The sequence below is a fragment of the Mastacembelus armatus genome, chromosome 17, assembly GCF_900324485.2.
Source record: "Mastacembelus armatus chromosome 17, fMasArm1.2, whole genome shotgun sequence".
Lineage (NCBI taxonomy): Eukaryota > Metazoa > Chordata > Actinopteri > Synbranchiformes > Mastacembelidae > Mastacembelus > Mastacembelus armatus.
This window is the reverse complement of record NC_046649.1, coordinates 17,623,696-17,638,380: the sequence shown is the minus strand read 5'-3', so window position 1 is coordinate 17,638,380 and position 14,685 is coordinate 17,623,696. Positions and strand designations below refer to the sequence as shown.

The 14,685-nt window shown below is 38.2% G+C and overlaps 1 protein-coding gene across 1 annotated transcript; it reads right to left on the bottom strand.

The window, feature by feature from the left end:
• Window positions 1-465: 465 nt before the first annotated feature.
• Window positions 466-9,115, bottom strand: cacnb2b (calcium channel, voltage-dependent, beta 2b; the record flags this gene model as incomplete). The annotated part of the gene is made up of 12 exons (XM_026313407.1): window positions 466-1,407; window positions 2,445-2,618; window positions 3,168-3,263; window positions 3,422-3,573; window positions 5,260-5,369; window positions 5,476-5,534; window positions 5,711-5,791; window positions 5,974-5,999; window positions 6,097-6,158; window positions 7,133-7,272; window positions 7,480-7,602; window positions 9,041-9,115. Coding segments are annotated over 12 exons (1,902 nt in total), but the record flags the coding sequence as incomplete, so codon positions are not given.
• Between the last annotated feature and the right edge of the window lie 5,570 nt (window positions 9,116-14,685).

Genomic DNA, 14,685 nt, shown 5'->3' with positions numbered 1-14,685 from the left:
AACATAACATAAATCTATTAACTATGTTGATAGTCAATCCTTGTATTTTAAGCACTATCAACTATCAAAATGTAGCATTTGCAGTTTCTTCTTGAGACAGTGTGCAGATATAATGTTCTTCCTTGTTATGTATGTAAGCCAACTAAACGTTTTTGTGTTTTGGACATAGTTCAGACAAAACAACACATTAGAGTATGTTGCATTGGACCGCAGAAATATTTTTCATTATGTTTAAACATTTGTATTGACAAATTGATTAACTGAGAACAACTGACAGATCAACTTAAAATTAAAATTATTAAATGCAGCTCTGTTTTACAGCAGAATACTGCATCGGTGAATCAGTGCAGTTGTTTGTGCAAAACCACAGACCAATATGAATTAGGTGAAAATAAAGAAAAAACATATCCTACAAGTGCTAAAATTCCTTTTGGTAAAGAAGGACAAAGTGTGTGTGTCTGGCAAAGGGTAAAAATAAAAAATGGTACACAATATAAGGAGAAACATTTTCTACAAAGATAACACACTGTGCCCTGTCTATTAGTGCATTATGACTTGAGCAGCATATAACCATGCACCAGTCCACAGTAGAAACAACAGTCACTAGTGTATATAGGAATCTCTGGGCCATTGTCGTGCATCTATGTCTCGGTCTCTACCTCGATCCCTATCTCTGTCTCTTTCCCTATCCTTGTGTTTTTCTCTTTCTCTGTCCCTGTCCCTGTCTCTGTCCCCGTCTCTGTCCCCGTCCCTGTCCCTGTCCCTGTCCCTGTCCCTGTCCCTGTCCCTGTCCCTGTCCCTGTCCCTGTCCCTGTCCCTGTATCTACCATGGTAGTGGTGGTAGTTATGGTGATTGTGTACAGGATAGTGATCTGGATGGCGTGTCCGAGGTGGAATACGCTGGTGATGCCTGTGCTGCCGATTGCGTTCACTGTGCTCCTGCTCATAATCTTCCCCAACATGTGGCTGGCTGTTCCCACGGGGGTGTTGATGTTGATGGTGATGGTGGTGGTGGTGGTGGTGGTTATGGCCCCGGTTGTTATAGCGAGCCTCATCATCATCTTCCTCCACCACATCCTCCACCTCCTCCTCCCTCTCCTCAGGCTGGTGCCTGCGGGGAAACCGCTGGCTATAATCCTTGCTCGACTGTATATCCATTCCACCAGATGTTTGGCTGTGCTGGGTTTGGCTCTGGTGCTCCATCCGACGATGGTGGTGATGATGGTGATGGTGGTGAGTGTGCTGGGGTCTCTTTGGTTCACTCTTTAGGAGCTGCTCTTCCTCCTCTCTTTGGCCCTCCTGAACCCTTTGCTCCTGAGCCTGGCCTGAAGGGGGCTCTTGGTCTAAATGGTTCTCACGGGAACCCTTCCTCTTGGGTGCTGCTGACTTCTTATTTTTCTGCTCATCCTAGGACAAGAAATACCAACACAGTGTCATCTAATGAGTCACACAATAAATGTCACTACAAATGTGTCCTAATGCTATGTATTCAAATTAAGACACAGACACAGTTGTATTTGTACACATATACACTAACTTAAACATACAAAGACATGGCTGCTATTACACAGACAGCTTGTCCTCAAGTGCTTTTAGTCATGGGACACTCTGCTGTTTATTGTAGTTTTGTTGCCTCTGTTCACACAAAAGGAACACACACTAGCTGCTTCTCTTCTCTGCATCTGATCTACAGCTACTGCAACCATTATTTTCAATAGTGATTAACTGATTCACTTTTCAGATATATGTTCTACAGTATAGAACAACATCTTTTAATGTTGATCACCAGATTAATGAACATGCAGTGTAAGTAATATCTATTAATCAGTCAACTATTGACTGTTTTTTTCCAGCCAAGTTGTTGACCGACAATACCATTACTGTATGTTTATACCTATTTAATCAAGAGTGCATTGAATCTGGATTGATAATTTCTGATCAATTCTCTTATTATGACTTTGACATTATGGCATTTATATGTCATTAAGGTACTTTTCTCCTCCTAGATTGTTGGAAGATTACCCACACCCTCCACATATTAATCTGTTTTTTCTAATAATATACAGATGTCAGTGCTAGCTAAGTTCTAAAGAAGGCAGGAATCTAAGCCTGAAATGAAAACTCAGCTATTAAAATTTGAACGTATCTCACTCACCAAAGTTTGACCTATTTCATTTCTGCAACTTTCTAGTGGAGTAGAATGAGGACAAATGAAATGAAAATGTTAGATGAGAACATGGAAACAAATACAGATGGAACACTTGAAATTTCTCTGTCAACAAACATTATCATTCTGTGTGGCTGTGTTGATAATTTACAATTAACACAGTTTTTATACATTCAGCAGACTTTCTCTACTCATGATATGAATCTGATGAGATGAGATGACAGCATTCTGTTATTTTATTGTCAGTTTTTCCCAGATGTAGTTGTGTTTCATGTACCGGTATTGCTGAAGGACTGGCGGGGAGTGTGTTCTCAGCCAGCTGGGCCACTAGTGCATTGGCAGGCTCCATTTCTGGTGGATGAGTGGCTCTCCAGTAGGACTCCAGATAATCAGCGATGTGCTCACAGGCATCTGTTAGCTGGTTCTCATCTAAGATGACATCAAACATTTCCTACAAGAAATAGGAAAGAAGAACAAGAGTAGGAAACAAACAAAAAAGACTAACCTGTATCTGAGACATTAAATTGAATCGTGCAATGAGATTCATAGATATCAGGAAATAGATGATCTCATAAGGTCATTTTCATATAAATGTAAATGGTGATATGACCATTCAATGTAAACGTAAAATTTCTTCAAAGACCACCAATACTTTTTGCAGCCTATGAGTAGTAAAAAATACACAGAATCTAAAAATGCTTGAACCAGCTTAAACAAAATATAGATCTTGTGTAAACTCCCTATGAGCCACTAAAGCCCCAAAACTTCCAGAGAAAACATACTGAGGGCATGACCGTCACCTGTGATAGCTACAGGCTTCATAAAAGTAAATAAATGCGCTTCATCCATATTCTGGTTTAATTACTTTTACTAGACAAAATAAAATGCATAATTCAGTGGAACAACTGAAATATATAACATTACAACATGACATAATAACAATCCATGAATTCACTACTATTGTACCAATTTCCCACAGTAGCCACTAGATGACACTCACCGGTGGACATTGGGCAAGCTTATCGGCTGCCACCAGCTGAACATTAAGATGCTTTGTCTGAGACTTCCCTCTAGTTTTGATTAATCTAGTCAACACCTACAGAAGAGGATTGGAGAGAGGGGAAATTATCATTGCTGTCGGCACTTTACAAGATCGTCATCCTGAGACAAGTGAGGAACAGTTAGTCCATAGGAAGGTGCAGCCCAATTGTAGTAAAATGTACTTTATGTACAACACTCTTTAATGCAGCTCACCTTTGGTGAGGAGATCTTGACATAGACCAAAATTGGAGCAAGGGACGTTTTGGACACCTGGAGAGGGTGGTTTACTGTGTCTGCATCTAGAACGACCAACTGCAGGCTGCGGGCAAGCTCAAAGATACGTTCCACCTCTCCCTGAATCTGGGCTGCAAAAGCAGAGAGCAAGAGCATGATGTTGACAGCTAAAATCCAGGGAATCTTTTCATTGTGCATTTCTTTGCACAAGTTTCTTGTTTATATTTAAAACAACACATCGTACCTCACAGACAACATATAAAGATGTCTTTATATTAATGATTTTAACATTTAATAATAATTTTATATATTTATGATTTACTATTTATATCTGTCAGCAACTCATATGACAAGTGGAGAATAATATTAAGTTAGTGTTTTTATGTTGCTGTGTAACAAATGTGGAGAAGCACATATTTCAGTCATGGGAGAAGTAATTTGAAGATTAGCCACTAGAGGGAGAGCAGGAAAGCGGGGCATGGAGAAGGCCGGGGCTTTCAGTCCTTTAAGAAGTTATACTGCAGTAGTCACAGATTAAATCACTGCAAATTAAATCAAAAACTAAAACAAACAATCCTGATCCTGGTTCAGTCTAATTGTGAACAGTTGTAAAGACAAGAAGTCAATGCCCTGCCTATTTTTACTCTTGAAGCAGTGTCAGAACAGCAGCTGCTGTTACAGATATGAAGTATTGAATGGAAGAAAGGAAGAGAGGTGGAGCATTCACACACACATGGACTACTGGTGCTGTCAGTCATACATACCAGCAGCATCTGGGATGAGAGAGCAATGACAAAGACAAGAGTAGAGAAAACCAAGTAAATCCTATCTCACTTCTGTTTTATGCCCATTCTTTCTTCTTCTAAGGCAGGGGGAATTTATACTAGCCTACTATGCATTGCCATTGTGTTAAGAATAGCAAATGCCCAGTAAATATCTAGCACACTCACTACTACACACATTTTTACTGACACGACTCAACAACCTATATGGTCTATTTTGTAGCTAGTGCTCAGTGGAAAATTTCAACATATTCACTTTCTTGGTGAGTGTTAGATGAGAAGAATGATACCACGCTCATATATTTACAGTAAATATAAAGCTATAGCCAGCAATTAATATCTTAGCCCGCAATAAAGGCTGGAAAAAAGGCAAACAGTTAGTTCGGGTTAAACAAATGTATAGGATGGTAATTAATGAACTTCAGAGGTGCTGGTAGGCTGATTTTATTTTGTACTCCTGACAATGTTAAGTTTGTTCCTTCTTCCTGTTTCCAGTCTTAATGCTAAGCTGCTAAGTGGCTGTAGCTTTGTATTTTGTGTACAGAAGTGAGAGTGGTATCAATCTCCTCATCGCAAGAAAGCAAAATAACATATGTCCCCAAATATCTTTATGTCTTTACTGTGATGCATGCAATAATCTCAAACATTATTAGAATGAGGGTTCAACTTTGCAGTAGATAGTAAAAACATCCAGTGGACATATACTGCATTGGGTTTCAGTGAAATAAAGACAATGTGTAAGTCTGACACATTTTATTTCATTCCTTGGTCAGACAGTATCAGTTTCATGTTTAAATCTAATTAAGGTTCCAAGAGGGTGAGGTTTGCCACAAGCACAAAACTGAGAGCTAAGACAACTACTCAAAGTTTTTTCAAAAACCAATTTTGTTGTGTTGTTTGTGGTAATTGATGTGTGACTGATAGAATCTGAGTTGTCCTGATGAGGTAAACCCCAGCCACCCAAACAGGTAAAAGGTGTTCCAAGATTAATTTGCCTTGGGGGTGGTTGCAGGTTAGGATGATAAAACAACAAACCTAAATTGGAGCGGGTGTTGGACCGGTCAATTAGGGCTTTTTTGCCAGGATTGTTGAGGATGGATCGTTTAGCCAAAGAAATGTCTGCTGTCACCCGTGTGATAGTAATTCTGAAAGAGAGCCAAAGTAACAGACATTTTATCTAAAGCCACAATTTTCATTATGTTTCTTTTCCACAAAAGATGTGTGACAATTAAGAAATAAATCTGAACCTACCTGCCTTCAAATCGATGTTTTAAAAAGTCAAATAGTGCTTTTTGCATCATATCTGTAACCTGGAATTAGATAGAAAATCCACATTTTAAACTAATTTCATCTGGATTCAAGTTCAACACGGAACACCAATATTTTTTTTAAATACGAAATTAGGTTTCTAAGGTTTCCAGCATCTCGGGACCTTTACAAGAAAAGGTATAAAGAGCTAAGATTAGCATATGTGAGGCAGCCTCACCTCTAAGCCCTTCAGTGATGGTCCCATTAGAACCACAGGACGCATTGTAGGCACTACATCATACATAGCCACCTGCTCCCCCTATACACACAATCAATAAATAAACACATATAAATAAAACAAAAGACTAATTCAGTTTATTACACACAGTACATATTACAAGAGGCAGTGCAAACACAGAGTAAACATGATAAAAATGTTGAAATCTGTCTTTTTTTATTTTGTCCTGTTTTTTAAAAAAGACAAAAAAAAAAGTCTCTTACCGGTTTCTTTTTCACTTGCTGATTAGCTATTTACAGAGAAGAATAAGAGAAGTGCCTAACTTTAACTCACCAGTAATTTAGTTTGACAAAAAAATCATTTTACACAGTTTAATACACACTGACCTTGTGAGGGCGGAGTGTATTTCTTTGAGTTCATATCATGAGCTGCTTGAGCAGCTGCTTTGCTGAAATGAGAGAGAAGTATTGAATTAGCTTATGTCTAATTTTTCCCACTAAAGACAATAGTTCTCAGGGCCTACAGTCATGATGAAAACACTACTATTCATGTATGCCATAAAACTTTTTGTGCTTAGTGGTATCTACTTACATACTGTGTAAGATAGGGCTATATAAAGCTTAGTTGTCTGTTGAAGTGTTTGTACAAACACAGTTGCCACTAAAGCCAAATTTCCAAGATCCCCTAGATGTGCTTCTGTCAGACTAACTAGGTCAAGTGAAAATCTGCCAGAGTGAAGTAGATCTTCTTGTCAGCCAGGCTGATTAGAGAAAAAAAAAAACAACAGCTTACTGACACTGACCAAAGGAAAACAATCTTCAGCTGAACACACATCAGTTTGCAGAGAACTTTAAAAAACTTTAACTCTCACTTTTACAGAATTAAAACAAAGCAATTCCATATTCCCTTAATATAACCTGCTGCCAGTGATACTTGACATTGAAACAGCCAAAATAATGGTCGGTGCTGATAAAAATGATAAATGCTAGTTTCACGTTTCCTACATTGCTGATGAAAAAGAGGAAACAGAGGTAAAAGGTTCTACTAGATTTCAATGGTGTCAGCTGGGGCCTCATCTTATTTCTGCTGCAGTGAACCCTTGAAGTTTAATCCAGCTATGGTTGCTTTACTTGTAGCTATAAAATATTTTCTGATGTGACTTGGTGTGTGCCTCATCAGACTGATATTACCTTTCTAATAAAAATGTAGTTTGACTAATCCCTGATGTTTTCAGCTAAATACCTCAAACATCATATAATCTCCTGTATATCATTTAGTAATGAGGTTTGCTTGTATGTGTGCTGCACCAATAAAGATTATTATTAGGATAACAAGACAAGGCAGCACACCACAGTACGCTGTGTACTAGTTTAATACCCTTCTGTATGGGATCAAGTGGAAAGAGCAGCTTGATGTACATACTTGGCTAAGGCTTTGGCAGCTTTCCTCGCCTGGACTTCTCTTCTGATGAGAATGGTTTCCAGATTAACTGGACTGGGGATGAAGCCCACCACACCATCCTCTTTCACCAGCCGTCCGATCCACCAGTCATTGTTAAACTTCTGGATGTTTAAAAGAAAAACAATATATATGTTTCACAGCCATTTTTTTAGTGTTAGGATCTCTGTTATTGTCTTTGATTAAAAGAGCTGCTGCATAAAACCAACATGTTTTACTCTGAGTTTACTGAGTTCAGTTCCTACAATGGTGCTTTTTATGTCACTGTGATCTACTGTATGGTGTGATGACTGTGTGCTGCTTTTCCAAACCTCTTTGACATGTAGGAAGTCTCTGGCCTCAAAGGTGACAGCCTGGCCTGGCACAGGGACGTTGTCGTCGTCTGCTGGAGTGTAAGAGAAGTTGCAACGTACAGCGAATGCCACAGGCTTGTACTGGAGACACAGGACAGGTGTTCACACCAAAGTATTATTACCAACGGATGTCACAGTCATCTTAATCAAAACACACACACACACAGACACACACATTTTCAACCAATATAGTTCATATTTCACTCAATTTCAAAAATTTAAATTCCTGCCTTAACATGACAATAACATTTTTGTTGTACTTTTGCCAACTAATGTAGAAGCACACAACCTGTTATAGTTTTTAACACTGAAGACATTTTGCCACACCTGGATAACGGATACACAGTATTTAGGTAATAAAATAAATAATGGCTGAATTTTATGTTCCTGGTTTTAGGGTCCTGGTATTGATCATGCTGGATCACAGTCAGACTCCCATGACTCACTCGGACACTTCAACAGGGGCGATGTTAATGTTATTAATAACAAATCCTTAGAAATCAAAATATCTGCTATGGCATCTTCCTCTTCTATGTTTCCTCTAGACTGAATGCCTGCTGGTGTTGTAATCCTATCAGTCTGTGCCATGCCGATCAACCTGCTAATTACTCCACTTTGAAGAAATGAGGCTGTGGCAGAGGCAGTTGGGTCAGCAGGGGACAGGCCGAGGGTGTTTGCCGCCTTAATTACAAAGCACCACTGGGAGCACATTAAGTCTGTGGGGGAGGATTTAATTCAATATTCAGTGGGACGGGTGTCTGTAGTTGCTACTTAAAAGGCAAAAAGAGGTGAAGTGTTTAATACCAGTTGTGATATTTTGATATTTTTGGCTGTAATGGCCTTCATGGTCATTATATCTACAGAAATATATAAAATATAAAAGTGAAAACCCACTTTCTGATGCAATAAACAGGGATGATACTACAATTAAGACAGGTGAAGGTTTAGTGGTCATTTCTCTCTTTTTTAATTCCAGTGGAAGACCTGCTTTTACATTACGTTTTAGACTGACATATTGACAAACTTGTTTTCTCTAGAAAACTGAGAAATATGCAGCAAAATCCATCATGTATCATGGATCTTATTATATATTGCCTCAGTTGACCTGTTCTTTTAGACTTTTGATTTTACAATTTTAAAGAAATTCTGCAAGCATTAGCAGCAACAGTACATTTGTTTCAAGGTTTCAAATCATGCCATGAAATATATTTTATGATTATATTCCTCCAATGCAGTCAACTGAAGAAGGTGTCAAAGTTCTGTTTAACTGAATCAGCATTGATATCCTTCATTATTATCCTTCTACAGACACTGAGCACATAAACGGATGACAAGGATGAAGACTGCAATGACTCATTTTAATAGCAGAATATTGCTCCACTAATCTGATGTCCTGATGTCTCTGTTTCCTGTCTGTGCAGAAATCGTGTCCTTGAAAACAGGCTCTCTGAAAAATGAGCCTGTGAGGGCCACTGCGGGCTGGATGGGGTGAGACCGTGATGCAACATTGAGAAAGTACCTTGGCCTTCTCCAGCTGCACCTGGGCGTTTCTTTCTTCAACGACATCTGAGTCCTGACGCTCTCCCTGCAGGAGAGAGAGAATAGCGAATCAGTTCCCTGCACTGATTTAATTATTACGCATTGCAATGCATTAGAGACTGATTTAGCAGTGCAGTGCATTTGTTAAGAGACGTCGATTCATTATTTTTTGAAGAGTAAGAAAAGAAGGATGATTTAAATGAACTCTATTCAGTGTAAATCACATGAACACAACTGTCTCATAAATGATCCACAAATATTCAATATGTCATGAATGTTGAGCTGCAGTGATGATTCAATTAATCAATACAAAACAAGATATCTGAACACCAAAAAAAATACATAACTTTGAAATCTTAAATAAAAGTGTCAATAACAATGATATAAAACATCACAATTTAGTCACAGCCTAAGTTGGTGCCTTGAAGACAACCTAGTCAAAGCCTAAAGGATTGATATTATAATATACCTCCAACCAGGCGGGACAAATGAGCAGTGTGAGTTTTTTTAATATTGATAAAAGGAAAACTCCAGCAATGCTGTATTCTTCCATAAAGTGTTGAGGAAAAAGAATGGCCTAAATAAAAGCAAGAGAGATTGGAATATCTTGACTTTTAGTCCCAAATGTCAAACTCTGAAAACACTGGAGTCTATATTTTCCATAATAAGCTTCGCTCTCTCTGCCTAATAAATTCCTGTGTCTTTCAAACACAATCCTCCCACTTCATGAGGCAAGACATCGTTCTTGTGCTTGTATCACAAGTCAAGATAATTCAAATGAGTCACTTGAGTAAATTTTCTGCTTATGACCTAATAACATCTAAAGGCATGTCTTCTCATATTCGCGTCTTTTTCCCAGCACCCTCATGCCTTTAATTGTCAAGTAACATTGCAGCAGATCTCTCCCGGGACACACAGGTTTATGTGCCATGTGTCCCAGAGATTAGATTGTCCCCTCAAAGGCATGGTAATTAATGCCCTCGGTGTCATAGCCAGGAGGTGGCACAGCCCCCTATGTCAATCTGGCACTCACGATACACACTTCCATCTCAAAGTCACAAATCAGCTCTCTGGTTTTAGACAGTCTGCTCAGGCTGATGAATTTTAATAACAGTGATCCCAAGTTCTTGGTGTGTCAAAGTCACTTTTTCCAAATACCATGCATTCACATTACATTAATTTCTCAACCACCTGTGCCCGGAGTGCTGGATCATTTTTCCTACAGACAGTATGAACATTGGACAATTTGTAAAAACAGTTTTTAAATGTTTGGGGTAACAGTGCAGAGCAAAAGTCACACTGACTGACAACTTGACTACCTACTGTGCACACTTTTGGTAACCTAAAATCCTGTAAATTTAGAGTTTAGGCAACAGAGTACAACAGTCTCCATTCAATTAAATGTCAGAGAAGCAGAGTCTGCTGTAGCTGAACAGCTGACTTTCCAGTGCTGTTGGACACAGTTCGTAGTGACACCAACGTGAAACAAGTTGTTCAGTAACACACATGGAGCCTGTGTACGCCTGCTCGCTACAATCCCACTCTGGCACAGTGAATGAAAAGAGCATACTATTCAGCAAGAGATGCTGAATATAGAAGTTACACTGATTCCAGTAATTCCAGTACTATAAATATGCACACTGCCCACCATCAATCTGTTGCAAGGAAAAATGAAAGCATAATCACATTTATTATATTTAGAGCAAGAAACAGCCTAATGACATAAAATAAATCTACTGTTGCAGTCGAGTTATCAATGGGAATATTATTATTATAAACTATAAAACTGCAGTTTACCGCTAACATTACATTACACTTCCCACTTTAGCAAGTGTTACAGGAGCCTAAACCTAAACAAAGGTTGGACACAAAGCATGAATTCCAAACAATCCTAACCTTCTCTCCATGACTTCTGCACAGTGTCACTTTCACCGGTTGCAAGAGCCAAACAATCCAAAACAAAGTGTCTTTGACAAAAGTATTGTAAGAAAGCCCATTTCTATCTTCATTAAAAAGGATTATGAGTCTACACTCAGTGAATATGAATGTCAGTTCAAAATGTGTTCACTGTTCAAATCTCATGCTCAACCAGCAGAGAACAATTTCCCTTTGGCTCTCCTTCACCCTGTCACCCACTCCTACTCTCTACGTTATTCCATGTGAGTGCACACACTGCACTGCCTGATGCTAGTGAGATGCTCTGACTTTGACGATGATGGATTATACAGCATGTCATTACTATAGGCCAATAGTTATGTTAGCCCTATCTTCAGTTCTAAAAGACTCAGCTTCAATAGCTTGTATTATGAAACTAAGTGAAATGAGTGAATGAGAGCTGCAGGGAGAGAGGATGGGACGTTTGAGAAAGGTGAGAGAGAAGAATAAAATGCACTAGGAAAGTAAAGCGAGGATACATGTTGAATGAAGAAGACCAACAGAATGTTTTTTTCAGGATGAAAAAATTTTTAAAATACCTAAAGCTGATTTACAAATTAAGCTAAGGGTGTCAAATAATAGGAATTAAAATGAGTCAGGGAAAAAAGAAAAAACAATCAATTGCTATCAGCAAGATAAATTGAAATAAAGTGAAAATAATTTACCAGCATGTTCTTCAAAAAATTTAAAATAACTAAAAAAAAAAGCATTTTCTACAAAACCTCAAATAATGTGACAAAAGAAGGATGGGGACACAATAGATTAACAAGGGACAGCGTTTGTAATTAGACAATAAAGAAAAGCAGCAGGATACAGTGGAGACAATATCTTGCCAGAGATTTCAACACGATGAGGAAGGAATACGAAAGGAGGAAATAAATCTCCCTTGGGTAAAATTATGCCCAGGCATGGGCTTTTGTTTACCCATGGCTGGTGTAGACATCTGTTCGCACAGCACCTACCTCTTCTGCAAGCCAATGCCACCTCGGCCAATAGTACGAAACGCCCCCGCTGAATTATTAAACAATGTTAAGCTCACTACTGCAGTTGACTTAGGGATGTCTACTATTTGGGTGAGGGAAAGCAAAATTATGGAATAACATGAAGGAAAAGGATTTGCCTTTTTTCGTGTATTAATGTATAGTACTGTATGAAAATGTCAACATCATTCACATTTCATAAACTGTAACTTAAGCTGTGGCATGAAAATAATAGTATACTCTTACATGATGAGTAAACTGACAGAAAATGAAAATGTAAATATTTTATGATTGTGTTTGTGTGTGTGTGTGCAGTCAAGACAGCTTTCTCTATTTTCTGATAGTTTAATGATTGATTAAACTAAGAAGTAATTGGCAGATTAATTTACATTGTAAATAATCAATTTACAGCCCTATTTTAATTCTCACAAGGCATCACTTGTGACATAAAAAAGGCTTTACTATAAATCTCATTACAATTAATTTAAATGGAAAAATCGATTAATAATCATATCATATATTCTATAGCCATCATATTATATTACATATAAATGTCCAATATGGCTCCCTTAAGTTGCCTTTCCTACTTCAGTCTTTGGTCAAACTCTCTACTCATTAATTTATTCCTTCATCTCCATCACTTTCTTCACCTCCCTTTGCTGATCCCTGTCTCTCCCTGCTGGAGAAGCATCACAGCCCATTAACGTGATTATGTGGCTTCCAGGGTGGGCCAAGCAAGGTGGAGCATGATGTGAACAAGTCACATTTTTCCATGTGCTACCTGAAGGTGACTCCTCTTGCTACTCAAAAACGTTTACACAGCTCTTTCGGCACACGCCAGGGGACGACATTAGAAAGGGGCATCTGATTGGGGAGATGGGATCCATCCCTAAACCTGAAATAATCAGTGCCATCGAGTCACCAGGAGCCAGCTGGCTGGCCTGGAGCACTGCGAATCAACAGAGGACAAACTGTACTCTGGACTCGGTTTTAAAGAAAGGCTAAGTTACAACTTATGCTCAACATTAAATATATTTTAGGCAGCTTTTCAAATGTTTTCTTATTTATTCATTATTGAATTTGAGAAAGTAACACATTTGCATTACTACTCCAGAATCCACTACAGAAAAAAAAAATGGAAAGATACATTTATGTAATTTTATTTGCATCATGACTATAGAGAAATGAGCAACTCCTCATGCTTCGTTAGCAAAAGCGATTTTTTTTTTAGATTTCTACTGTTTGTGACTACAACAACAGATTTGATAGCTGAGGTCACAATGAGCAGACAGGTCTTTCAAGCTAAAGTTAAGAGGAGAAGTAAATTTACATTGAATAATCAATAAAATCTCAAACACAGCAAGATAAGGATTAGTTTATATGGCACTGCTTCACCAGGACTATGGCCGTAATAAAACAGATCATTGTTTTGTGAAAAAAGGTAAACTTTCCCACATAGGCTGCTGTAAGACAATTGATAACCAGATAATTAACCAGCAGCACACAAACAACTTTAACTATAAGCCTGGTCTGTTTTTTTTTTTTGTGGTTCCTAATTTAGAACTTCATCCATTTACACTTGTCACTAGTTGCCAATATCCAAAGCTTCGCACTAGTAGCAATTATCCATTGCAGACAGCAGACAGTATACACTCATGTCACAACAGATATCATTCCTGCTGCACTCTCCCCCAACAAATGCAGAGTCATTTCCATGGCAACCTATGTGAGAAATATGCCACCTAAGCATAAATGACTCCCACTGATGAAAATATTTCTTCCATTGTAACTTATATGCTGTGATCCTTAGAGAAACACAAAAAACAAACATCATCCTCCACAACTCCAGTATCCACTACATCCTAATAAAACACACTAACAGTGATGAAGCAGTGTAGTGAGGTGCCATTGAACTGACAGAGCACCATAGGGAAGGTCAGTATGATTAGGTCAGCTTGACGGTGTTCAAAATCACTGCTACTATACTTCCTAACAGCTGAAGATGTCAAACATCTAAGTCTACACTGTCATTCAAGCTGGTAACATGGCACTCACATATCAACCATACACAGTCATGAGTTTACACAGTAAGACACATGCCTACATAAATGGTATAAATCCATATTACATACAACTTCATATAAATATCTACAATATTACACAAACAAAAAAAAGCTCCACATGAGGATATATACACGATGATCAAAACAATCAAGGATAAGATATAAAAAATCACAGGAAGTCTGAAAAATAAGATTCCACTTTCTGAAATGGACCAAAGTGATTTATGCAGGAAATGAATAGTCTTTCATTTTCCAGAGCATAGACACCAAAATAACTCTGCTATTGGAGCAACCTCTTTTTCCTTTTTATTTTAGACAAGTCACAGGTACTGTTGACACAGATCTCAATCCATGTGACACTTACTACCAAAATCTCAAAGTAGATTTGTTGGTTTTAGTGTACAAAGTATAAAAGTAGACCATCTCTGTGATTTCAGGATATTCCAGCTGATCTGCAGATAAATTCTTGGACAGAAGACTAATAGGCTTCATTAAAACCTTCCTGGTCAGCTTCAATGGAGTTATGCATCAAAAACCACAAAAAACAGCCTTGCTCCTAAACACCCTTCACTACACTTCATTGTTGTCTGTAGAGCAGCTTACTACTTTAATTGTGAGTAATTTTCTGTCGTCCATCCAATGAGCTG